At 38.0% G+C, this 27,918-nt stretch overlaps 1 protein-coding gene across 1 annotated transcript; it reads left to right on the top strand.

Annotated features, from left to right (window-relative positions):
• SLC15A1 (solute carrier family 15 member 1) lies at window positions 1-27,918 on the top strand. Its single transcript, XM_073327264.1, has 20 exons — window positions 1-75; window positions 2,799-2,918; window positions 4,329-4,428; window positions 4,716-4,806; window positions 6,126-6,209; window positions 7,868-7,950; window positions 9,233-9,319; window positions 10,853-10,942; window positions 11,597-11,641; window positions 11,751-11,783; window positions 11,906-11,994; window positions 14,628-14,709; window positions 15,973-16,098; window positions 20,037-20,183; window positions 22,076-22,125; window positions 22,504-22,611; window positions 22,755-22,851; window positions 23,338-23,484; window positions 24,545-24,652; window positions 27,258-27,918. Coding segments are annotated over exons 1-20 (1,884 nt in total). The 5' UTR covers window positions 1-73; the 3' UTR covers window positions 27,453-27,918.

Here is a 27,918-nt window from a genome sequence, read left to right as displayed (position 1 = left end):
CTCATTTGTTGCTCTGTGCTATTTGACTCCAATCCTTGGAGCAATCATTGCTGACTCCTGGCTGGGAAAGTTCATGTGAGTGCTTATTTAAAAAGAAAAACAATCAAATGAAGGCATGACTGAAAAAAACAATGACATTCCAACTGTTGCTTTAGGGAAAGAGTGTTTTAAACCACCCTCGGGATTCAAGAATACTCTGTCAGGAGCTGGTGTTCGTGAATTCAGATTTGTAGAGAGGCTTCAAGTTTTAGTAGGTTTCACTCAGAACTGGAAGTGAGGAAAAGCTTGAGTCACTGACAGAAATGTTCACTGGGACAGAGAGAGTGTGAGAATGATTCAGGTAGGGCACTCACCAGGGAAGTGGGAGACCCAAGTTCTAATTCCTTTGCTGAATATTTAATTATTTATACACAGTAGAACAGCTTCAACAGGAGAGATCTGCCCCAGACTACTACATAGCCCAGTGGTTAGGACATTCACCTTGGAATGGAAAATCCACATTCAAATTCTCTCTCTGCCTCAGGCAGAGGTTAGATTTGAACCTGGGTTTCCAAAGTCCTGGGTGGGTGTGCTAACCACTAAACTAAAGGTTATAAGGGGTGAGGGCATCTCTGTTGTCTTTGTCTTTTGTGGGGGTTTAGGTGTGCTTTGCGCATGCCTACCTGATCAGGCCCTGAAGGCAAGATAGTCCAGCAATGCATAGTTTCTGGTCCCACTGAAGCTTAGGAGTTAGTTAGGCACCAATCTTCTGGTTGGTATCAAGATTTAGTCAGCTGTGTGCATGCCCAGCCACTGAAATGTAGCTCTTTGAAGACTTTAATGGGGGAAACATAGGCATCTACAGGGTTATGTGGCAGCCAAGCAGGAGGTTGTGATTGCCCGTTGCACCTAAATGTTTGACTTAGAGGTCTAAAGTAGCACACTGTTTAAATCCCTGATCTTGCAAAGGCTTACTATGAGTTCAATTGGATTACTCCGTTGGAACCTGGAACTTGAGTCTTGGCAAGTGGCAATAATATAAAACTTTTGATTTACTTCTAAAATATGCTTTTGTGTCATTTTAAAGCAAAAAACTACACTGTAAAATTCATGAGGAAGGTTAACAGACAGGACTGTGTGGAGGTTAGCCAAAGTACTAATAATTATAGCATTAATATCATGGTGGGTCAATCCTCAAGTAACCCATCCACTGTACCTGTACACTATCTCTGTGTGGGAGTACCCTCAGAGACTTCCTCCATACTTTGTTGGACAGGGAGCTCTAGTCTGTGGAAGAGGATACATAGCATTTTTGAAATGTGCTGTACATACAAGTAAATTATACAGAACCAATTGCATTAATCAGGAGTGGCCAAACCATGGCTTGTGAGTGGTATGCGGCTCTTTTACAGTTAAAATGCAGCTCGTGGAGCCTCCGAGGTACCCTCCCATTCTCCACCTACCAGATTCAGGGGTGGGGGGAGCTCAGGACCTCTACCTTGAAGTGGGGTGCTAGGGTCGGGGTTTCTGCCCAACAGGAAGGGGTGGGGGTCTCAGGGCTTCAGCCCTGTGGGGTATGTCTGCTGGGGCTCAGACTTCAGCAGGAGTGGGGCTGAAGCCCTGAACCCCAGCAGGTGTGCCCCAGCTCTCAAACTTCTGAAGAGTGTCATGTGCAGCTCAGAGGGTAAGTAAGCTTGGCCACCCCTGGCATAAATTGTCTCTCTATTGCTTATATGGTCCTCATCACTGTAGTATCTGAACCTCCCAAATAAAGAACAGCAACAAGATTTTCTCACTGTCAGCTCAGACAAAGTCTCGCTCCTATCTGAAATGTTTTTCCCATTGTCGTTAAGACTAATACCTAAAATTATTATAACTGACAGAGATTAGAGACAAATGTAGATGTCTGTGGATTTGTACTAAGAAAACATTCAGCAAAACATTTAATCACATGATTAACTTTAATCACATGTTTAAGTCCCATTGAAGTTAAAGTAAAGAACATGTTTAAGGGCTTTGTGAAACAAGAATGGACATAAGTTTAAAGTTATGAGTTTCTCGATCACACTACAATATGCACACTCAGTTGCCCAATGCAATGGCAACAGAGAAAGTCATGTTTGGTGCTAGCAGTCAGCACTACGATCCTGATGCTAGTCTTATATTTTAGTCTTTCATAGATGAATACACTTTAATCTAAGCGAACCAGCTAATGGGCTATTCTCATTATGTGTAGTTTTCATTATTTTCCCACTTCAGTTTCAATGAAGAAAATTAGAAAACTATAAATAGTTATGCACCCAGAGCATAGGTTGAATATTGTAGGTAGAATGCATATACAATTTAAATTTCACAATATATTCCATTTAAATTTCACAATATTACTTTTTTTCCTCACTTGGTTATTAAAGAGGAAATCACTGAAGCACTGGCAGATGGTGCAATCACAATATGTAGATGTTAAATAACATGCGTGAATACACACCTTTTTTCTAATATATTTTGTCTCATTACCTTACTTTAATTTAATTAAGGAATATAATTAAATTATTTATTTTGCTTAAGAGGAGATTACTTTTAAAATAAAGTATCAAAAGTATAACTGGTATGGGATAAATTGTTTATTATTCAGGAAATGTTTTGATATATTTACAGTATCTTGTGATAAGATTCTCATAGCTATTTCATGGTGGATTTATTCATCCTGTTTATTCTAACCAATTATCTTTCTGCCTGAAACATTCTTGTGAACTAGAAAGAAATCTGAGTTAGCTGTGCAGCTAAAAAAACATATTTTCTGTCTTCTTCCTTTACAACAGGACCATTGTCTCCCTGTCCATTGTTTATACCATTGGACAGACGGTCATGGCAGTAAGTTCCATAAATGACTTGACAGACTATAACAGGGATGGAATTCCTGATAACATTCCATTACACATGTAAGTTGCATTACACATTTCTGTCTTCCAGATTAATGCATGATGGAATAATTTAGTTCTTTAATTTACTGTACTTGTTACTTAAATTGTCTAATGATCAGCTTCTCCTTATTTACTGCTACTTTTATAAGGAAGCTGTCATATCCATGTTGTTATATGACCCCTATAATGTGGCAAAGACCACTGAAATTTATATTGATCTGCTGCTTAAAAACCTGCCCTAGAGCAGCTTGAATTTACACAATCAATTTCCCCAAGATTGCACAGTTTTAGAGAAGAGAACCTATGAAGTTAACTACTTAAACAGTTTCTCCCTTTTATTTTTATGCACCTGAAAAGTTTCACAGTATATGTGCAAAATTCAAACCATACTGATTTCACTTAATTTAAGTGAGGCAGTCATTTACCTCAAGGCAAACCTCTTTCATTCAAATGTTATTTTAAATCTGAACTCTGTAAGAGAATGACTACAAAGACAGACTAACTCTATTTTGAATATGAACTATACATTTTGTGAGTTTTGCTAGTCAGACTACAGATTTTCATCACTGCACAAGGTCTGTGCAAAATAGATTCTCTGAAACTGTGTAGTTAATAAAATATCCTATTTTACTTTCATCTGATTTTGGAGCTGGAATTTTAACATCTAGAAATATATTATGCAACATACGACACCATTCACTTTGCTTCATAAAACTATATCTTGATTTCCAAGGAAAGTATATCAGACTCCTGAATAAAATAGAGTATTTCTCCCAGATAAATGAGCCAAGAAAGAATATCTTAAGAACAAGCTAAAGTTCATTACTTTATCTTTGCTTTCTGGCACAGCAGAATATCATGTGCTAGAGACTATCCTGCACTTCCAGCACAGAAAGCACAGGCCAGGATGAGCAGGGGAAAAGATGGTTTTATGCCACCTTTCTACTGCCTGCATTCTGGGCTGCTGCAGGGCCTGAAATGGCCCCGGTATAACGTAGCTCAGCCCCAAGAGCTGCTTTAACTTACTGCAGCTTTGGGTGAGCTGCCTATAGGCTCTCTGAAGTCCAGAATCCCCATAGTGCTTAGTGCTACAATTGTACCTCCATCGCTAATGCACCACCTTGTGTCCCTGGCCCCAGCATGCCCTCCAAGTTGGTGCATCTAATCGGGGCAGTGTAGGGCTGCTTAACTCAGCACTATGCTGTTCCTGCACTGGGGTAATTCTTCCAGCCCATTACATTTCCTTCAAGCCAACCCAGTGGCATATATAGACCAGAAACTGGTCAATGACATTTTTGAATGTTAGGACACAGTTAAGAATTTCTTTGTTTAATGCTCTTGCTATTAGCAAGCATGGGCATTTCTCCTTGTGTGATGTTCCTTTACCTATACTAAAGTAAACCGAGTGACATTTTCCCCCTTCCCCAGTGGTCTGTCTATGATTGGTCTGATCTTAATTGCCTTTGGTACTGGTGGAATCAAGCCCTGTGTATCAGCATTTGGTGGAGATCAGTTTGAAGAGGAACAGGTAACAATATTTTTCAAACATAGTTGGACTCATATTTCATTTTTTAATAATAATAAATATACATCTTCAGATGGTGCCCATTGCTCTGGTACTTGGGTGTCCAAAAGAAGAGCTAGATACTACTACTGTGTTCTCTACAAATACATACACTGTGTCATCAGTACTAATTATTGAGCTGACTCCAATCCTACATTGTAATTTAGGCCAGCAGAGTCTGATCAACATAATACTGACTAATCACGTTCTAAATAGTTCTTTTAAAATTTATTTTCTTACTCTCACTGCAGGAAAAACAAAGAAGTAAATTCTTCTCTCTATTTTATTTGTCTGTTAATGCTGGAAGTCTCCTCTCTACTATAATCACTCCAGTTCTCAGAGGTAAACTTGCACTGATGTTGTCTACAAACTGGTTAAACAGCAGAGCAAAAAGAATAAGGCAGCGGGGCTGGCTCACTTATTGGATTAGTACTGGATAAAGGTATTTTAGTTTTAGGCAATTACTTTGAGTCCACCCAGAAGTCATTACCATCTGATGGCTTATGAGACATGTTTATAGTTTCAGCTTATTTCTCATGTAGAAATGTCAGTATCGTAAAACCTCACTGTCATAGTTGATGCTAATTGGCATCTTTCTTTGCAGTCTCAGAGAGGCTAAAAGTTGAATGACCATGGAGACTGCACTACTTTCACACCTGATAGGAAGGTGGGGAAGCCAGCACTGTGACTCTTTTGTAGCTCAAAGAAGGCTTTGTTCTACAGTGATATTTAACACAGCATCTTTTAAATCACCACTAAAATCACAAAAAAAGGAGAGGAAAAGAGTATCATTAGATTTCTCTTTTGTGGGGGGGAGGGAAAGGAAAGAAGAAAGGGAGCTTTTTATTCAGAGGCTTAAGGGTATTACAAAAGATGCACACATACATAATATATAGACACATACACACTTAAAATATACAACAAATTAAGTCAAAATTTTACTAATATCAAAATGGAAGTTTTTATGTGTTCTAATTATGAAGGTCTCTGTGATTTTTTTTTAATGGAAGTGACATCCTGCTAAATATAAAGCAAATTCTAAATTACCAGTATCTGGGTTCATTCCTTAATAAACTGTACATGATTAAATATACTTGTTTTTCTGTCCTTCCTTCCTATGTTTAACTCTGATTATATAGTGTAGTGACTATTCAGACATGCACACGCATACATATGTAAGTGGAGTATGTGTTTTGCTGTATGATGGATTATAGGTTTTATTGTCATGACTTTGGAATGGCTGCTTTCTCAAGAATGGCAAAGCCATAAGTGAATTGTACAAATGATCCCAAATAAGTGTAGCTCAGACTTGGACCTTTTGATTTCTGGTATTCTGTTCCAGTTCGTTGCTGTCATTTTATTATTAGTTAACACAATTTGCTATCCTTCCTAGGATAGATGGCAGATGAGCATATGAAAAAATATATGAGACCCTTCTTTGCTGATATACCATTGAAAATGCCTTCTGCGGTTTGAACAGGAAGAGTCAACCAAAGGAAGAAAGATAGGACTTTATATAATGGTTTGACTAGAAAGCTGACTAAACTGTCAGAGCAAGACAGATTAGTTGCTAGCAGGCTATACTCATAGGTAAATTTTATAGCTTCAATGTTAGCTGACACTAGTATACAAAACTCCTAACACTGTTTTATTTCCTTCAGGTGAAGAATGTGGAATTCACACCAAGCAAAAGTGTTACCCACTAGCCTTTGGAGTGCCTGCTGCACTCATGGCTGTTTCATTGAGTATGTTGCATGTTTTCCATTTTATTTACTGCATAAATTATCTTTATTATATTGGCCACTTTTTATACGAGAAGGGCAAATAAAACTATTTGCTTAGAAATGTGGAGTTAAAGGGGGAGGCTGCCTTATTCTTTATAATCCAAAGTTCCTGAGGTAACATTTGCATTACTGCAGATTAACATCATACAGAGAAATATATATGCACGGTAGAGAGCTCCATGTGTTGTAATTGCTTGGGTGTGCTGCTGCAGTCTAGAAAGGGAAAGTATAAATATACATTTATGTACCACTGATCAGGGGTTACATAGCGTTATGGACAAGGTTCAAACTATGGCAGAAATATTAAAGTAGAAAATTGATGGAGTACATCTCCTCAGGTTACTAGTCCTGACTCCCTCACAACATCCCAAAACCTGATTGGGGGTAAGAGAGATCTCATATTAGAGGCACAAATGAAGGGTTAGGCTTGGTACCTTTGCTCTGGAAATAGCAGTCAAATCAAAATCTGACAATTAAGGAGAAATTGTCTAATAAAAATAGTTTTACTATTAAGGGTCAAATTGTGGCCTGGCCTGCGTGGCAGTGCCAGACCTTAAGGGAGTGCAAGATGTGTCCCCATGTGCCCCTGCACCAGCTACCCACATCGTGGGTGATTGCACCAGAGGAGAAGCAAGATCCACAGATCTATTACATCCCTCTTCATGCACGTGGATGGGAGTGGACAGACCCTTGTTTCCACCCCCCACAATGTACATTGCTGTGCCAGCATCTCAGGGAGCCTGCCCTGTTCCTACTATAGACCTGGTGCAGTTTACTCCCTCCCTGGAGCAGCGGGGGAACTTCCATGAGAGCAGCTCCAGAGGCAGCACAAGAACATACTGCCCCTTATCTGTGTTCATGACAAAACCTCAAATAAACCCTAAATGTTCTGCATGACACAGTTTGCTTTAGTTTATGTGGTACTATCAGGAGCATTCATGGGCAGTAAATAAATGTGAAAGCTTTAAATAAGGGAGGTTTTTCAAAGCTTTCATCAAATATCCAAAATTAAGATGAGCACAGAATAGAAATAGAATAGAAATATATTAATCAGTAATTGCAGATGCACTGGTGAAATATTGCATTGTCCTTCTGTATCTAACCATTTACTTGATTGTGAAAAAACACTGCATTTTACCAGCTGCACTGCTCAATGAGCATTGCAGTCCAAAGACCAAGGAATTATTTTGTTATAAGAAGCCTTTCAGAGTTCCATAGAGGATAAAATAGCTGCACTATCCAATACACTTGCTCTTCCAAAATTACATCTTTAATTAGAGGTTGTATTAGTAAAATACAGCAGACCCAGACCTAAGGCCCCTATGTGTTTTGTTTTGTTTTTGTCCTTACTCAGGCAAACTTCCTATCCATTGAAGACAACATATATTTGCCTGAATAAGGACTGCATAAGAATCTGTTTACAAATCTGATAAAGTATATTAGATTGATTAAAAATTAATTGAAAAAATATGTTAATAACTGTTTTATTGCTCTTTAAAATGCTGTTTCCCACTCAGGCTTGGTTTGTTTTAACCTCTTTGTCATTATATTTTGTATACTAAAGTATTTTCCTCTAGTTTCAGTCAATCCTGAAATGCTTTTCTGTTTACTCATTGTAGTAGTGTTCATACTTGGAAGCAAAATGTACAAGAAAGCTCATCCTCAAGGCAATATAATGCTCCAGGTTTCCAAATGCATTGGAGTAAGTAATGCCAGACTACCTGGAAAAGCGTGGCTGGACTTTTCAAATGGAGTTGGTCTTTATTACCTATTGATAATTTTTATGACATTCATAAACTTTGTAGGTTTCAGAGTAACAGCTGTGTTAGTCTGTCTTTGCAAAAAGAAAAGGAGTACTTGTGGCACCTTAGAGACTAACCAATTTATTTGAGCATGAGCTTTCGTGAGCTACAGCTCACTTCATCCAAGTGAGCTGTAGCTCACGAAAGCTCATGCTCAAATAAATTGGTTAGTCTCTAAGGTGCCACAAGTACTCCTTATAAACTTTGTAATTTGCAAACTGTTTATTCCATTTCAGTCAGGAGTAAAATTCCACCATAATGTTGCAATTATTTCTGTCACAATTAATCTGATCTTTTGGTGTAAAAGAAGATTCTGAGTTTTTGATATTCACTCTGATTTCTATTTGTTTTTCTTAATTGAGCCTAACACACACACACACCTTAAATTATCCTGTGTTGACTTGATTTCAAATCATCCACTTTTAAACAATCCAGCTGCTAAGGTCTCTTAATTTCAGTAAATGTTAGTTACTATTATGTAATTACTTAGTTGTATTATCATGATTCCTTGAGGCCTCAAGCAAGATCAGGGCCCAGCTGTGGCAGAGACTTCAGTGGGGCTTAATGCAGGTTCCCTCAATCCTGATCTGTAGTACTCCCCTGTTATTCCAGTCCTGCGCTCCCCACATACAGGTCTGCCAGTATAACTCTAGCACAGCTACGTAATATTTTTTGTTGGCATGAGGAATTCATTAGAAAATACATATTAATGTTTCATGTAAACAAAATTTATCCTTAAAGTGTAATTCCATTCTGAAGAATTGCTGTGTAAAACTGAAACTATCTTCTTATTTTATTAAACACTGAAAGTGTACTCTGCAAAAACCTGTGTAGACAAGGCCTCAGAGAATTGTCAGCAGCACCCAGCGTTAAGAGGCAATACCTATTTTTCTGAACTGCTTGGTTTCTTCTGATATTGGGACTGTTTTACTGAATCCACAACATATGAGACATATAGCAGAACACTTCCTTCAAGTGTTTAAAACAGTTTCATAGAAACATTCACCTTTTAATAATAATAAAAATAAATTAAAAATAAATTGAAGAATATAAATTGCTCTGAAAGAAAGTTTCTCTTATTATAATAAGTCACTTTAACCTTATAGTTACAAATATTTGTTGCGTCATGTTTAAATGGTATTCAGTGTAATTAATACAAATTTATTAATGTTCTTTTCACAGTTTGCTGTCAAAAACAGGTTTCAGCATCGCAGCAAACAATTCCCCACAAGAGAACACTGGCTGGACTGGGCTAGTGAAAAGTATGATGTAAGTATCATTTGTGTGTACACGAGCACATGTGCATGGATAGATAGATAATGCCTTCCTCCCTTTTTTCTTTTTTGTTCCATCTGCCTTGTTCACTAGTTACGCAACCCCATACCAAATACAAGGGGAGCTAATGCTGTGTCTGTCTACAGTAATCAGAAGCTAGTGCTCTAGCTAGATCTTACTGCTCTAACAAGACAGGATGGTTACCATCATGGCTTAATGTAACTTCAGATTGTCCTCCAGGTATCAGGGCTCTGTGCATGATCACATACTGCACTGAGGAAACTCTAGTGGGCTGAACATAATTATATTTCTCTCAGAACAAATACTTAAAATTACCTGGTAGCAGTTTCAATATGATACCAAGTATTTTATCTCCAATGTAGATTTTATGGCCTTAATATAAACGATCCAGCTTCAAAATACACTTTGAATGAAAACACACAATATATATGATAACACATGTGAACAATGCACATTACACTAATGAGGATTGTAGTCAATGCCCAGTGGACTCCATGGTCATGAAATTTGTCCGTGAATCCACTCCAAGCTGCAGAATTGTGTGAATCTAAGCTTACATTAAAAAAATATAATAGGGGCAAATTCTCAGTTGGTGAAATTGTCATAGGCTCCTCAAAACCAATGACCTATAACAATTCACACAAACTGAGGTTCCTAGCCCTCATGCTTGTGAAAATAAGCTTGAAAATATGAATCAAGTGTAACCAATGCAGTAATGTGTTGCTTTGCACAGGGCCTTTATTATAATATGGCATCCCTTCACTGGTAATCCATACTGAGTTCAAACTCCTTGTCATGGCTTTTAAAGCCCTACAGCTATTCAGCCCCAATCTATGTCTCCTTTTAGGTGGCATCCCACACTCCCTGATGATTTTTCAATGGTGACACAAATCTCAACCTTCCTTCTGTTTCTTCTCTGATTCCTGCCTACATGACATCTTATACATAGCCCCCATTCATTGAAAACGCTCCTCAGAACCACCTCATCGTTCAAATCCCTCTTAAAAATTTGTTTCTGCAACATCACCTATCAGAAATCAGATAAATAATACAAACTAACAAAAACAAAGTCTAGTTCAATGTAACCATCACATATATGTAGAGACCTTACTGAGTAACAGTGGACTTTATTTACATAACCCCCTTGTCCTTTCTTCACACACACACCTGCACACGTTTTGTCCGTTTATTCCCTTCACCTTAATTTAGGCCCCAGTAGTGCAAAGACTTACACACGTGCTTAACTTTAAAGGACTGTAAATAATTCCATTGAAGTCTAAAGCACTACTCACAATCTGTAAAGTTTAGCAAGTGTTTAAGTCTTGCATGATCAGGACCTTTATTTCTAATATGAATTAAAATATTATATGAATAGCAATAGTATGAGTAAAATATGAATAATAGTAATAGTCTTAGTATATATATATATATATATATATAAAACTTGTGGTTTAGTTGAATTTACCTATTTTTAGCAACTTTTTTATTTACTGTTCTGCACTATAGAAACGACTTATTACACAAATTAAGATGGTCTTGAAGGTGCTTTTCCTGTATATTCCTCTCCCCATGTTCTGGGCACTCTTTGATCAGCAGGTAAGGTAGAAAAAAAATGTAATTTTTTTGTAAGTACATGTACAATTATATTCAGTCATTACGTTATGAAATCAGTGGGCAGAATTTAAATTGGTGGTAATGAAAAATGGTACTTATGAATTTCACAGTTATTCATATACTGTACCTATTAAGTTATTTTATTTATCTCTTCTATTATACACTAACTGCTTCTTGTAAAGTTTTACCTGTATGATCAATTAATATTTCAAACATATATATTACAAAATAAATCTAAGTTGACACAATGTCAGCAAAAATATTAAAGATAAAATCCTCATCTCGGTTCCAGCTCTTATATGCTGGGTAAAAAAGACCAGAGCAGCATAAAAGGCCTCTAAAAGCCCCAGTTCTGTCTGGAGGAGGATTCTCTGAGTGCAGACACTGTGGAAGACAGCCATAAAGCTGCTCTCCAAAGACCCCATTGCAAGTCCAACATTTTCCTTTAGTAGTTCAGGATCACACCTTTATCAAAGATTGACAGAGAATAGTAAGGAAGTAATCTTAAGAAAAGTTTTTGTCTTACTTTATTATTGATTCCCCACCCTCTCTATTCTTCCCTTTCTAAAAAAATTCAGAAGTAACTACAGCAGACTGCTTTATTGTAGAATTTCATTATGATTTTGCTTTATTAAGGGATCAAGATGGACATTACAAGCCACAACAATGGATGGAAACTTTGTAGGTTACTTTATCTTAAATTTTTAAAGATTTTTTCACATTTAATTTGTTCTTATGCATTTTGTTAGTCTTCTAATGTTAAAATATATTTACCTTTTCTTTTCCTTAGGGAGCTATTCAGATCCAGCCAGACCAGATGCAGGTACACTAAACTACATTTGTGATATTTTTAAATACTCCCCAAAGACTTTTTTTTAAATCACTATTTAAAAAAAGACTTTGAAAAGTGCTTAACTTCTTTTTCTGGATTTTTACATCCAACAGACCGTGAACCCGATTCTGATTGTTATTATGGTCCCAGTTGTAGACACTGTGGTTTATCCTTTAATTAAAAAATGCCACATCAATTTCACGTAAGTTAATTCATATGCCTGATTTAATCTTTCAGTGTATTTTAATGATTTATCTTAAAGTGCTGTGTTGATAATATTGTGACAGAGCAAGCTTTCACTAAGATAAGGAAATCCAAGGTGTAGAACTATTAATAATGAGTTAATATAAAAAGTATTTTATGTTTCTGAACCACTTAGTTGCAATCATATATAAAGCTCCAAGAACAAAGAGAAGGAGAACCCAGCTGCAGGGGGGCAAACGACAGAGTGGAGATGAAATCCTGCCCCCTTTGAAGTCAATGCCATAAATCAAACTGACTTCAAGAGAACCAGGATTTCATCCTGGTTTCTTCCTTTCTTCATTCTTTCTTTCTATTTTGTATTATAAAAATAGACACATAGTTACTCCTATCTTGTGCGAGTATCTTTTTGCCTCAGAAGTGGAAGAAGCCAGATATACTTTCTGGTAGATCTTAGACTGCACTTTACGTTGTGAGTAGAGCTGGCCAGGAATTTTTCGATTAATCACTTTTTTGTAAAAAATGACAATTCAGTGAAAACTAAACTGTTAGCAAAGTAGGGTCAGGTCCAATAAATTTCCTGACTCAAGTAAATGTTAAGAAAAAAAGTTTGGCAAAAGAGTGTCAAAATTAAAAATTTCATTTTTATGGTTCAAAATGACTACTTCTTTCAAAATTTAAACTATTTAGACTGAAAAAAAGTTGCAAAAAAGGGCAAAATCAATCAAAACAAAACAGTTTGATTGATCCAAAATGGTAAAAATTTGTTTTTTTGGATCACGAGGATTTTTGAGATTTTAACTTTTTGTCCGGAATCAAGACAGGTAAAAATTTTGAACTCTCAAAAATATTAATGGAAGAGAAAAACCATTTCCTCATCAGCTCTAGTTGTGAATGCTGCTATTTATATCTTCATGTAGCACGATCTGTTACTAGCAATACAGCATGGATAGGAATGCAGTTTGGAAAGATGGAAAAGGTTCATTGGCTGAAACAACTAAGGGAAAAGGGTACTTTTTTCAGCTGAGTTAGCTCAATCAAGCTGGCTTAATAGGGTTTTTAAGTGTGTTAAGTTAGCTTGATTTGAGTTAACTCAATTGAAAAAAGAACTTTCCCCCCAAGTCTAGATAATTCTATACACTATAAAATGGGTCTTCCATTTTTAGGAGTCATTCTAGGTTAAGACTCAGTGGCACGAAGACATAAAGTTAGGCTAGAATTCAGCCAGATGCTCTCTCATAACTGAGTCTTAGGGAGGGGTGATCCATTATAAAGAAGCTACATGAATTTTGTTACTGGGATTCATTAATTAATTAATTAATTAATTTTTACAGGGTTTCAAATTAAAGTTCCCTCTTTTTGGTATTTACAGTATATTCCTGAGTTCTTTCTCTGATTCTCTTGCTTTCCTCATTGAGTTTATATAAGTCTACAATCCATGTTTCTAGTACTACAACTGTAGTGTGCCCAACAAACAGTCACAACTGATGTAGGGGAATTATTGATAAATTTAGTATCAAATAAAGCAATAGTAAAAGAAATTTAAAAATCAAATTTCCTGACTGTGTACTGTTCTTTTCTGATCCATTTATTGTAGTTAGCTTTTATCCATTTATGAAAATTGTTGTGGGAATGTGAAACTCCCCTATTGCAAACCTGCTGGCCCTCCCATCCTCTTCCCACTAAGATTTTGATTACATTAGAGAGACAGGTTTCAGAGGAACAGCCGTGTTAGTCTGTATTCGCAAAAAGAAAAGGAGTACTTGTGGCACCTTAGAGACTAACCAATTTATTTGAGCATGAGCTTTCGTGAGCTACAGCTCACTTCATCAGATGTTTACCGTGGAAACTGCAGTTTCCACGGTAAACATCTGATGAAGTGAGCTGTAGCTCACGAAAGCTCATGCTCAAATAAATTGGTTAGTCTCTAAGGTGCCACAAGTACTCCTTTTCTTTTTATTAGAGAGACAGAACATTTTATATTCTTTACTGGGAATGAAAATGTTACTTGGCTCCTTCATACATGGGCCCTCCACAGCCATAGTTTGATGCCATAAATAAATAGTTTGTCCTAAACTGACTTTTATTGCCATGGTACTAAATGTAATCATTGCTTAAAATGTCATTAGACCTAAAAACCATATCTCTCCAAATTTTTTTTTAGTTCAGTACTTTTCAGATTTTAACATAGTAGTATATGCATAATAAGTAATCTTCCTTTTGTACAGGCCATAACTATGCACTTCTGTAGCTCTTTTTATTCTTTGCAGACTTAAATGTGTTAAGTTCCCTTTCTGAGTAAATCAGACTTTTTAGGTCAACTGTGCAAACCTAATAATTGTTCAGATGATGGCTAATCATAGAAATGAGCCATATAGATCTTGAGCAACAGATTATTAAACAGACTAGTGATGTAATTTCAAGGGGTCTAGATTTCCCTAAAGGGTAACTGGGAACTAACACTGAGATATGTAAGGCATAACAGGGTATCTTCTGTAACCATATCAGTACTCACAGGGTAATAATATACTAACAATGGTTATCTTAATGTTCTCCATAATGAAATAGAAAATCACAGCTGAGTTTTTGGATTAAAACTACTCCTAAAATTCATGTTTTTTGTTGCTATACTAGGCCCCTAAGGAAGATTACAGTTGGTATGTTTCTTGCATCTCTAGCTTTTGTTGCTGCTGCACTGGTACAAGTTCAAATTGATGTAAGTTAAGCCAAACACAACCAAATGATGATATTGCTATTTAGCTTTTTAATTACTATGCAGATTTTGGTGAGAGTGCAAATGGTCCAAACCATAGCAATTAATAATTTCTTTCTATATGAATTAACCAAGAATGTTTTTATAAAAAATAGAGGGAAGGGCACGTATTGGTATATATGTGTTATGGAATGTAATGTGATCTATGATAAAATTAATAAGCTAAACGAGTTCCTCAACAGCATATTCATATCTGTCTTTGTTATGGGTTTTTAATTGAAGTTCAGAGCTTAAAATCAGAAGACTTAATTGTTTGGTTTGTTCAGGAATTCTTTTGCATATCTGACCTTTTTGATTTGTTTTGAGTGGAGGGTAAGTGTGACACAACCCCAGAGCTATGTGATGTCACAAATTAAGAGTGAAACGCTGTTGATTTAATGTGTGAATCCATTGGAATAGAATGAGTTTTACTTTCAACACTGCTTGTTAAAGATAAGATTAAAGGGCTAGATCTTCAGCTGGTGTAAATAGTATAGTTCCATCTTGCTTTATGAATTTCACCCAAAATTATTAGCTACCTATAGAAATTTTTTAAAAAGATCAAAGAGCTTTTTTTTATGGTGATATATGCAGACAATTGAAAAGATGATAACATTAAAAGCTAGGTAGGGTAGTACTTGTGGGAAAGAAATTAAAATAAATATGGCTACCAAATCTCAATGCACACAGGTACAGCGGCCATTTTATCCACTAATATGGTGGCTTCTTCTTGTCAGAATAAGTGGGAAGTGAAAATGGAGCCTGGTTTCTCTCTTTGGCCAGAACACAGAGGGTCAGATACCTTCCTGCTGGAGGGTCCCACTTTTGGCTACACCCTGGTTAGTCACCACCTGTTGTAAATGGGACAGAAGATAGGATGAAAGCGAATTCAGAAATATGGTCTGTTGTAGACTGTGAGAAAGCCTAGGAGCCCTTGATGCCTGTACCCTGAGTCCCGAAGGGTCCTGATGTTTACAGCAAACCACAGAAGGAAAATGGTTAGTAGGTGTATGGGGTTGTAGAAGTCTTGCTGAGAAAAAGGAGTTCCTTTTCTTAGGCTTTCTAGTATAAAGGGTGAGGAAGCATACAGAAACATGTCACCATATGTGTTAATCACAGGTATTTGTCGTGCAGATGTTAATTTTCTTCATAAGTACCAAGGTCATTGTGATTATACATTATATTATATTACTTACTGTTTAATTTATTTCACTCTTTTTCATCAAGAAAACTCTTCCAGATTTTCCTAAAGAAGGGCAATCCCAAATCAAAGTAATAAATTTAGGCACTGATGTTGCAAAAGTTGACTTTGGCTCCGGAGTTGAAAATGTGTCTGTGGAATCTCTGATGGCGGTAAGAAAGAGTAATGATTAGAGTTGGTAAAAAAAATTGAAACTTATTTTCTAAATTTTTCACAAGTTTTTTTTTTAAATATGTTTTGTTTACTGAAAACCTGCATTTTAATAAATGAAAAAATTGATAACCATTTCAACAATGTTTTTAATAACTTTTTAATAAATATGTTGGAGAAAAAACTCACTAATCATTTTGTAAAAAAGACAAACATTTCTACAAAGTTGACAATATTTCATGAAAAACAACAATAAACCCCCTTTTCATTAGAAAAAAAATTGGTCAGCTCTAGTGATTAATCATCACTTGTACTCTAATCTCTAAATTATATATTTATCTGATAGGGAAGTCTTTCTTCCATCAATAGGTAGCACATGAAAAGTTGCAGACTTTACCATAGTAAAATGCATTGGAATATTATATTGGCACAATATCTTAATATAGAATCCAAGAAATGTAGAGCTAGTAGGGACCCTGAGAGGACATCTAGTGAATCCCCATGCTCTGAGGTAGGACCAAGTAAACCTAGACCATCCCTTGTCCAACCTGTTCTTAAAAACCACCAATGATGGGAATTCCTCAACCTCCCTTGGAAGCCTATTCCAATGCTTAACTATCCTTATAGTTACAAAGTTTTTCCTAATATTTAGCTTAAATCTCCCCTGCTGCAGATTAAGGTGATTACTTTTTGTCTTACCTTCAGTGGACATGGAGAACAACTGATTATTGTCCTCTTTATAATACCCTTTAACATATTTGAAAACTGTTCTCAGGGCCCCACTCAGTCTTTTTTTGCTCAAACATGCCCTTTCCTCATAGGTCAGCTTTTCTAAACCTTTAATAATTTTTGTTGTGTCATCTGGACTCTCCAATTTGACAACAGCTTTCTTACCCACTAGCTACACCTTCCTAGTTTGACAGCAAAACATTGATAACTACTCTTGAGTGTGGTCTTTGTAGCAGTTTTGAAGCCACCTTATAGTAATTTCATCTAAACCACATTTTCCTAGCTTGCTTATGAGAATATCATATGGGACCATGTCAGAAGCCTCACTGAAATGAAGATATATCACATCTACTGCTTCTCACCTATCTACTAGACCAGTAAACCTGTCAAATAAGGAAATTCAGTTGGTTTGAGATGATTTGGTTTTGACAAATCTATATTGGCTATTACTTATTACCCTATTATCCTCTAGTTGGTTACAAATTGATTTTTAATAATTTGTCCCAGTATCTTTCCAAGTATTGACGTTAGGCTGACTGGTCTATAATTCCCTGTGTTTTCTTTGTTTCCCTTACGGGCCGCCCATGTGGGGGCAGGCAAAAGAACCAGTTTGCCCTAAGCCCTCTGTTGGAGAGGGGCCCCCCAAACCAAGTGGTTTTGCAACTTGGTGCACTGGGTCACAGTGCCACTCAGTTTATGCCTAGCCACTCCTCCCTCATGACAGGGGGTTGGCTGGGCCAAACTTGAGTGGTGCTGCAGTGCCATGCTTCAGATTGCAATGCTTGATGCAGGGAGCTGAGCCCAGCCCCATGAGACAGGAGCTGCTGCTACAGAGTGAGTGCAGGACAGGCTTGCTCTCCAACTCCCCTTCCCACACTGGCCTCCCTTCAGTGTTTTTGCACTGTTGGTTTAATGATTTCTGTGGCTGCAAATTTTTTGGAAGGGTGGGGGCCTCAGTTTCAGATTTTGCCCTGGGCTCCCAAAAACCTCCATGCAGCCCTGGTCCCCTTTTTAATGATAGATACTATATTTTGCCTTCTCCAGTCCTCTGGGACCTCACCCATCATCCTCCATGAGTTCTCCAAGATACTGGCTAATGGTTCTGAAATTGCTTCAGCTAGTTCCTTAAGTACCTTAGGCTGAATTTCATCAGGCCCTGGTGACTTGAATACCTCTAACTTATCTAAATATTCTTTCCCTATTTTGACTTGTATTCCTTCCCTGATGGTAACATTAATTGTGTTAAATATCTGGTCACCATTAACTTTTTTAGTGACGACTGAAGCCAAATAGATACTAAACACCTCAGCCTTTTGATATCATCTGCTATTAGCTCTGCTTTCCTGCTAAACAGATGACCAAAAAAGTTTATTAGCATGAGAAGCTGGTGAGAGTTATCAGAATTTAGTTTATGTTTTCAGGCCATCTTGCTCTTGTCATCAAACATTCTATTTCTTTCCTGCAAAAAGGGGAACACACTCCACATCCCTAACTTAGGTCATTTTTTCACTTATATAGAAGTGATATCTATGAAATAATACTTCTGGAGGGACTGGGTGATTTTAGGGTTTAGCAGTGGGATGGAGAATCTTCTACCTGTAGAGTGTCAGTTCAAATCCAGTTCAGGATAAGTCTGTGGTGAATAAAAGTTATTACCATCTGATGGCTAATGGTTGGTCTTTGTGAAATTAGTTTGTCCTCTCAGTACAGTTCTAGCTGACAAATATCCATATGAATTACTATTATTAATTTATATTACAGTAGCACTGTGAGACTTTAACTGAAGTCAGGGCCCATTGTACTTTACATACTCATAGTTAGGGCCCTATCAAAATCACAGCCATGAAAAACATGTCACAGGCCATGAAATTTGGTCTCCCCTGTGAAATCTAGCTATTGCAGGGGAGACCACATTTCACAGAGTTGGGCGGCTGGAGAGCAGTGGCTGCTGGCCAGGAGCCTAGCTCTGAAGGAAGCAGCGATGCCAGAAGCAGTGCAGAAGTGAGGTGGCATGGTATGGGTGGGTTGTCACTTTGGGGGGGCCAGGGCTGGCCTTAAAGGTGGGCGAGTGAGCTATTGTGTAGGACCCCATGGTTGGGGGGTGCCATGGTCAACCTCTCCCCCCCCCCCACACACAAAGCCTGCACAAGGATACTTTAATTTCTAAGCACTGGGCTCCTGCTGCTAGTCCTGGAGGGGCTAGGGAAAGACAGGACTTCTTCTTCCTCTGCATGGGCCACTCCCAAGGCTGGGTCAGACTCATTTCTGGGAACCACCATGCGTGTGGCATGGTATGGTATTGCCATCCTTCCTTTTGCTCTACTGTTGGAGGTGGTGCTGCCTTCAGAGCTGGGTGCCATGCCAGCAGCTACCTTCTGGCTGCCCAGCTCTGAAGGCAGCAGCACAATATCCCCGACACTAGCCCCCCCAGTATAGGAATTCACATACTTGGTTCATTTCTTCCTTCACACGACTTCAGAGTACCAAGAATTTCATTCACAGCAGTACGTGGAAGTGCTGATAATTTTCTCTCTATTTCTAAGTAAATTTGTTGCTCCCACCAGATGTTAAATTGATACAGAGGAGTGAAGTCCTCTGTTTAACCATGGTACAGGTACAGCACTAACAGAGGCAATGTAGGATTTTCCAGTGCCAATGTGCCTCAACCTTGTTCTGGAGGAAGCATTCAAGGATAGTGCAACCTCCATACCATTCAGTCTTTGGATTGTCTGCTGAGACTTTCAACAAGGATGTTAACCAATACCAGTTCTCATGGAGGTTTAGCAATGCAGAGATACTACCTTTCCCACACTCTATGAGTAGGGCCCTACCAAATTCACAATCCATTTTGATCAATTCATTGTCATTGGATTTTAAAAATCATAAATTTAATGGCTTCAGATATTTAAATCTGAAATGTTATAATATTGTAAATGTGGGGGTCTCAACCGAAAATGGGATTGTGTGGGGGTGGAGAGGTCTGTGTGAAGAAAGAAATTATGGACAAAATGATTACAGTGGTTTTTAGATGCAGAAAACTGAACAAAAATCTGAAGTGGGATTTATGAGACATGTATGAAGTACCAGAGACCATGTGCAACATACCTAATAAATTTCAGAACTCTTGAATCAGCAGGATCCTGATAAATGCATAGACAGAGTCACAGTTATGTGAATATACATGGCAAATGTTCTTTCTTTTTTTTTATAGACAAACTATATGACATTTGACACTACTAGCTTAACAAGAATGAATATAGCCTATGGAAATCAAACCTTAAATCAGCCTCTTAATTTTCCGGGAAAAGAACGTCATACTCTCTTACTAAAAAATACAGGTGGCATCCAAACTGAATTGGTAAGCTTGTTTAATTCCTAGTTAGTATACCAATCTCTTAGCTTCCAATCTGCTTAAATGGAGAGTGTTTAATTTCAAGTGAAGTTGAAAAGGCCAGCTCTGTGTGACTCCTCCTTTCCGGGAGAAAAAGTACTATGGAACTAGGGGGAACCACAGAGAGAGAGGTGGGAAGATGATATGTATTGTTGTATACCTATACCTTATGTTATATCAATGTGTAAGCAGCAAGGAAACATGTCATTTAATATATAGTTTAAACATTTCTGGATAAACATAAATCATTTTAAATGGATGGTCTTAGTTTCATGCTTCACAACAATCACATGTATTAACAAAACTCTAAATATGAGACTTGGGGGCAGGTCTGCAAAAGGGACTTATATTTAGGCCAGGTCCACACTATGGGTGCTATTGCAGCACAGCTACGATGCTGTAGCTATGCTGCTGTAACACCGTAGTTTAGATGCTTCCTACAGTGATGGCATGGGTTTTTCCACTGGTGTAGATAATCTACCTCCTTGAGCAGTGGTAGCGAGGTTGATAGAAACATTCTTCTGTTGACTTGCTCACATCTACCCGGGGGGTTAGATCGGCATAGCTACGGCAGGCAGGGATGTGAATTTTTCACACTCCTGAGTGACATAGCTATGTTGATCTAAATTTTCAGTGTTGACCAGGCCTCCATGTTACAGCACCTAGCACTGAGGTGCCCTGCCACCTCATGGAATCCACAGCCCTGAATTAAGCAGCACATGTCCCTATCCAGTGCATAGGGAAAGTAAGACCCAAGAAAGGGGTTCACAAAAGTATGCAAGCTGATTGGAGTGGCTGGGTGGGTTGCCCAAGCTAGTCAATAGGAAATGCCAGAGGTAGGTGCCCATCTCTGGACTAGCAGGAGGCATCCTCTGCTAGGGATTCACAGCCATGAACCATCTCCTCGATTTAAGTGCTTAAGCCAGTCCTTTTTCACAAAATAAATAAATAAAAATTAGGAGTCAGTAGTGCCACCTTTAAACCCAGTAGTTAGACCACTCATCCAGAATGTTGAAGCCCGGGGTTCAATTCTCCCTCTCTGCTTGAGCTGGAGCAGGGAACTGAACGTAACTCTCATATGTTCCATGTGAGTGCCCCAACCACTGAGCTATAGACTATACTCTTTTCTTGAAGCTTTTCCACTTTTTATGAAATACTTAGCCATTGGAGCAGCGATTGGAACCAAGGTCTCATAAGTGAGTGCCCTAGAGAGTCATTGTCACTCTCTCTCTCTCTCTCTGGTCCAATTAATATTCAAGTATTTCAGACAAAGTGGAATGGCTTCAACAGGAGAAAAGCCCACCCCAAAATATTGTATAGCCCAGTGGGGTGGGAGTCCTGTGTTCAATCCTTGCTCCAACTCAGGCATAGTGGGGATTTGAACCTGGGTCTCTCCCATATCCTGCTTTATTAAGTGTAAGGGAAGCACTGGAATCACCTCCTCTTCTGTTTTGCTTGGGGTCCAACCTGGTGGACAACCTCAGAGAATGCCTACCAGATCAGGCCCCACAGGTGAGATATGTGGGGGATCCTATTGGGGCTGAGGTGTGAGCTGAACATTAAGATTAAGGTGTCTTAGCACGTGCCCACCAGCAGAAAGTTAGGTGCCATGGGGACTTTACCAGTGGAAATTTAGTTGCTTCCAGAGTTAGATGGCAGCTGAGGTTATGAGGATTTAACTTGCCTGTTTAGGCACCAAAAGTAGTAGTTAGACACTGGCCTAACTGCGTATGGATCTACCGTTGGAGGCTTATTCTGAAGTAAGAGACCGTGGATATTGGTACATAATAGTGCACATCATAGCATGTCAAAGATACCAACACAAATATTTTATTCATGATAATTGTCTTTTCCACCAGCTGCTTGATGGCCTTACATCAAAGTCAGAAGATGGAAAAAATCAAATCAGGTATTGTTAATAAACATTTGCTTTACTTCACTTCAGCTGAGTGTTAATATGGTATCTTTATAGTCAATATCTTGTTTCTGCTTCCTGTGCATCTTCAACCTGAATTTTCATTTGTTACTGAAAAAAACAGGTTTTAGCTTATTGATTCATCTGGAGAGGGAGATGGATTCTGTTTTGCTTCTTGCATTAGCTACGCATTTTTAAAGAGAAGAGAAAATGTCATTTAAAAATTATCAAAATCTATTCAAATGAGATGGGGGAATAAAATGATTTCAAATATCTGTTGCATTGCCAATATATAATGTAAAGAATGTTAGCTTTGTGTAAGTTTTGCTTATGTTGTCTTGTTTTATAAGCAAGTCTTTTTGTTTTGTAAAGATTTATAAACAATTTGGCTTCAACCATCAACATCACAATGGGCGGTACTCATCTTGGAGATGTGAAGAATTTTTCTGCCACCAATTATACATCATTTACAAGAGGCGTGTAAGTATTTTCTTTACCTTAGTCCAAAGACTTCCAGGAAAAAAATATTCTTTGTCCTCCGAAAAAGTACATGGAATTCATAGTATTATTATGTAAGTATAATTAATTCCAGAGTTATCTAGATTAACTTCTTTGTTTTTCAGAAAAGAGATTGTTGTTTTTGCAGACAATTCACTGACTTGCAAAAATCAGTCAATATCATTTGGATATGGCAGTGCATACACTATTGTAATTCAAGAGGTAAGTTGTCAATGCTGCTAGAAGATGCAGAATAACTTTTGTGTTACACTACTTTTTAATTTTTCCTATTGAACAAATTACCTACTTGCTATTGATGAAATATAAAATAACTACATGGACTTATCTCATATATTAGAACATTTTATCTTAATGTAGTTTTAATAAACTATAAAAATAATAATGGATGTAATGGGTTGCATTCTGAATCAAAATGCATATGGTGAATCATGTAGGGGTTCTAGTTTCTGCCTAACAGACTTAAAAACCTGGAGCCTGGTCAGATACCCAGGGCTTAAAGGTCTTAATATGGATTCAGTCACAAAATTATCACTAATTTAAAATTCTCTATGCACTGTTGATTTATTTTAACATAGCTGGGAGGGTTACTCCCTGATGAAAATCTCATAGCATATTTTTATCTTTAGAAAACATGCAGCATTTTCATTATTATTTTCTAATGTACCATTTTCATTATTATAATTTCAGTGTAACAACAACACACTAGCACTCAAATATGTTGAAGATATCCAACCCAATACAGTTCACATGGCTTGGCAGCTCCCTCAGTACTTCATTATGACATGTGGTGAAGTAGTCTTCTCTGTCACTGGACTGGCATTTTCCTATTCTCAGGTAGGAGATTTCTGCCAATTACATTAGTATTCCTGAGATGTGTCTTTACCTTTTACTGATGAATGTAATGGTCTTACCAAGCAAACAGAAAAACAGTTAGACTATCATTAAAAAAAAAAAAATCAACACCGCCATCTATGTGAATTAAAACAGTTGCCAGATTTTTTGTTAGTGTAAACTGGCATTTTTCAATGACTTCTGTGTTGATTTCATCAGACCTATTTGATTTACAGTAGCTGATGATCTGACTACTAGTCTTCAGGTCACTCCACCATACGAAGTGCCTGCCAATGGAAACTCTTAGCACCAGGGGTGTACTGCTTCTTGTTATGGAGCCAACTCTGGGTGGGGAAAAGCTAAAAACAGAATGAATAGATACTGAGACCTTGTCTATACATGTTGTGCTGGTTTAATTTAAATTGCTTTTTAAACTCCTGTGTGGACACTCTTATTTCAGAGTGGTTTATTTTGTTTTAGCTTCAAAGTGTCCCTCGTCAATTTAAGCTAAATCAAAACAAATTTGATTTAAACTGAAATAAGAGCTTTTTGCATCAGTTTAATTGTGTACCTCTTTGTATCACCTTACATAATTTCTCTCCCCTTATTTTTAAGACACTCCAATTTGTCTCACATATTACCCATGAGTGCTTTTTTTAATGTCCATTTCCTTTCATTCTGATGAATAGTATACGTACTATAACATGTTGTGCTCATATACTGTTGTGATGGGTACCTTATAAGTACCTGATTTGATTTGTTATTGTGAACTCTGATTTCAGCAACAATTTTGTACCCAGTGAGTTTGAGTCATATGTAAAATATGCTTGTTAATCACTCATTGTACACAATATGTGCTGTATTGTAAGCAATACTGGAAATTTACTGCTTCCACAATCTTTCCCTGCCCTTCCCACAATTCTTTAAATAAAAAAACAACAGCATTTGAGGTTAATGTTAGGAATCAGCTAAACTTTAAAGATCGAACATGAACCTACATAATCTACTTTTATAAGATGTGTTAAAATGCAAAGCAATTCAATTAAATATCTTGTTTCTGTAGGCACCTTCCAACATGAAATCGGTGCTTCAGGCAGGCTGGCTGCTGACTGTAGCTATTGGTAACATCATCGTTCTTATTGTGGCTGGGGCATCAAAACTCAGTGAGCAGGTAAATAGACGTTAGCACAAAACTGTACTGGTATACTGTATTCTTATTGCTTACTATATCAGTTCAGTATCAGTATACTATACAGCTATGGTACGGGGAGAACAATCATAGATAAGCCTCATAAACTTCTTTTTGCATCACTTCGTTACTATGGTGAATTTGTAGTTATAACAAGACAAGAGCATGTGATTTTTTTTTTTTTTTAAAAACAAACCACTAGCTGGAGGAGAGTCATTGAAACCCACAGTCAGCCAGGCAGAATTACCATTTACAATTGAGTGACCTCAGTTCAGACGTAAAGGCCCCACTAGACCATATGAAGAACACTAAGATAATTGGGTAACTAACATTATCACACAAGCTGCTGTGACCTATTTAGATAAAGTCTGATGTGTATACTATACAGTATACAATGACCAGGTTTTCTGGGTGCAATATTAAGGTGCAGTTCTGAGTTCCATATCCTGGGTCACATACTATGAATAGTCGCTTTCCTTACTACTTTATATGAGACAGAGACGGTTGGTGGCTTGGAGTTTGGAGCACCTTCTTAAGATTCTGCTGGAACTCTCTAGTTCTTCCAAGATTCATTTTAAAACAACTCTTCTTGAAAAAAAAATCTTATTAGGAGTTCCTGCCAGCTGTGTCCCCCAAGCTTTTTCTACTCCTAATTTCTGCACTGTTCATGAAAGAGGCTAGTTCAGCCCTTTTGAAAGTTGCAAATCATAGAAGATTAGGGTTGAAAGAGACCTCAGGAGGTCATCTAGTCCAACGCCCTGCTCAAAGCAGGACCAACACCAGCTAAATCATCCCAGCTAGGGTTTTGTCAAGCCGGGCCTAAAAACCTCTAAGGATGGAGATTCCACCACCTCCCTAGGTAACCACTTCCAGTGCTTGACCACCCTCCTAGTGAAATAGTTTTTCCTAATATCGAACCTAGACCTCCCCTACTGCAACTTGAGACGATTGCTTCTTGTTCTGTCATCTGCCACCACTGAGAACAGCCTAGCTCCATCGTCTTTGGAACTCCCCCTTCAGGTAGTTGAAGGCTGCTATCAAATCCCCCCTCACTCTTCTCTTCTGCAGACTAAATAAACCCAGCTCCCTAATCATTTTCGTTGCCCTCCGCTGGACTCTCTCCAATTTGTCCACATCCTTTCTGTAGTGGGGGGGCCCAAAACTGGACGCAATACTCCAGATATTGCCTCACCAGTGCCGAATAGAGGGGAATAATCACTTCCCTCGATATGCTGGCAATGCTCCTGTTAATGCAGCCCAATATGCTGTTAGCCTTCTTGGCAACAAGGACACACTGCTGACTCATATCCAGCTTCTCATCCACTGTAATCCCCAGGTCCTTTTCTGTAGAATTGCCTCTTAGCCAGTCGGTCCCCAGCCTGTAGCAGTGCATGGGATTCTTCCATCCTCAGTGCAGGTCCCTAACAGAGAAATTACTACAGTGACCAGGAGGAGGGGGAGACTACTCCAGCAAATGGTAGAAGCACAGCTGGGCTAATGGGAGAATAAAAGGGCAGCCCATGAAAAACATGTTTTTAATTTCTACCCACCAGGGTTCCTCTCCTATCCACAGGTGAGGTCCGCAGAGTGCCCTCCCATTATTTAAAAACCTCTACCTTCGGCACCTGGCATCAGAGTCACTGTTCTTCTGGCCAAACAGGATTAGGCAGGATCCCTTCAGAAAGTATCAGTGCCACTCTTTAATGAGAAGGCTTCAGTTCAGGGAGGGAAAATGACCCCCTTCTTAGAAGTGGGCTTTTATGACATTCCTGACCCCTGCTAGGCTGAGCAGCACGAAAACAAAACATGATTAATTAAGGTTTTCCCCTCTTGAGTACTTATTTATTTAATTAATTTGTTATATATTTGTATGACTGTAGTGCCTAGGAGACTTAGTCATGACCAGTGTCCTATTGTGCTAGGTGCTGTACAAACACAGAACAGAAAGGTTGAGTGAATGTGAGGGTTCAAGTTGCACTCACTGCAATCAGTAGAAGCTTTGCCATAGACTTCAGTGGGAATAGGATAATGCCTATTTAGCTCCCAATAGGGCAGTAGTTTTCAACCCATGGTCCACGGACCCTGGGGGTCCACAGACTATGTCTAAGATTTCCAAAGGGGTCCGCACCTCCATTCATAATTTTTAAGGGTCTGCAAATGAAAAGAGGTTGAAAACCATTGCACTAGGGTAAATATCATGGTCCCAGTCCTTCTAGACAAAGAGAAATGTATAGAGATTCATCAGCAGTCAATCAATAACTCCACAGCATCACCTGGAACAGACTGCAGAGCCTTCTCAGCATGCCCAGACTTTAAACTTTGGTTTATTTTTAGATGTACATGAGATAGCTGGACATATCTCAAAAGTCCAAAGTGCATTAATTTGGGTACCTAGTCCCTTCTAAAACCACATCATAATTCTTTGTGTGTGCGTGTGTGTGTGAAGATAGATAGATAATGATTTTATCTAATCTATCTAACTATCTTTTGAACCAATTCAGGAATGTCTGCTTGTTTACAATAAAATATCATTATTAACCATAGAAATGCCTATAGATAAATAATGTTAACATTTGTTTCTTTACAGTGGGCAGAATACGTGTTGTTTGCTGCTTTACTGATGGCAGTTTGCATTATATTTTCCATAATGGCTTATTTTTACACCTATGTGGATCCAGTTGAGACTGAAGTCCAACTTGATGAGGATGAAAAGAAGAAAATGGAAAACGAGAAAAGCATTTGTGAAAATGGAACTGGGCCTATCTCTCAGTGTGAGCTGTAAAGATGAATTCAGAGCTGAATGATGTAAATTTGTGGCATCCCATTAACTACAGCCACAGTAAGAGAAACTGGAGTATCCTTATCAACCATTGGATGGGCTCTCTCATAGGAAGGGGGGAAAGAGCATTGCTCATGTAAAATGCAGACCCTCCTGAGGAGCAAAATCAAGAGCTTAATCTTTTGTACAGAACATGATACTCTAAGAAAACTCTGGAAATTTGCTCCCAGCAGAATTTGCACTTTAAAAATGAACCTGAAGCTTAAATCTCAAAGCATTAAAATACTGAAATTGCACATGACAGTGTTGAAGAGTTCCTGTGATGAAAAGATGTATTATTTTTATATCGTCTTGTAATTTTATATTGTGAAAAGGCAAATACATTTAACTGCTGGTAACTTTAACCAAATATTTTAGACTCAGGTGGCCACCAAGATGAAGACAAAAGCGAACAGAACTCTGAATGAGC

This window comes from Lepidochelys kempii, chromosome 1, assembly GCF_965140265.1.
Source record: "Lepidochelys kempii isolate rLepKem1 chromosome 1, rLepKem1.hap2, whole genome shotgun sequence".
In the NCBI taxonomy this organism is placed as follows: Eukaryota; Metazoa; Chordata; order Testudines; family Cheloniidae; genus Lepidochelys; species Lepidochelys kempii.
The sequence above is the reverse complement of the archived record's forward strand: the minus strand, read 5'-3'. Positions and strand labels throughout refer to the sequence as shown.

What these genes read in the sequence shown, in the direction of transcription:
- SLC15A1 (XM_073327264.1), top strand. An exon ending in GATAACATTCCATTACACAT is followed by an intron (nt 2,919 to 4,328) that starts GTAAGTTGCATT and finishes CCCCTTCCCCAG; the next exon opens with TGGTCTGTCTATGATTGGTC. An exon ending in CATCAAAACTCAGTGAGCAG is followed by an intron (nt 24,653 to 27,257) that starts GTAAATAGACGT and finishes GTTTCTTTACAG; the next exon opens with TGGGCAGAATACGTGTTGTT.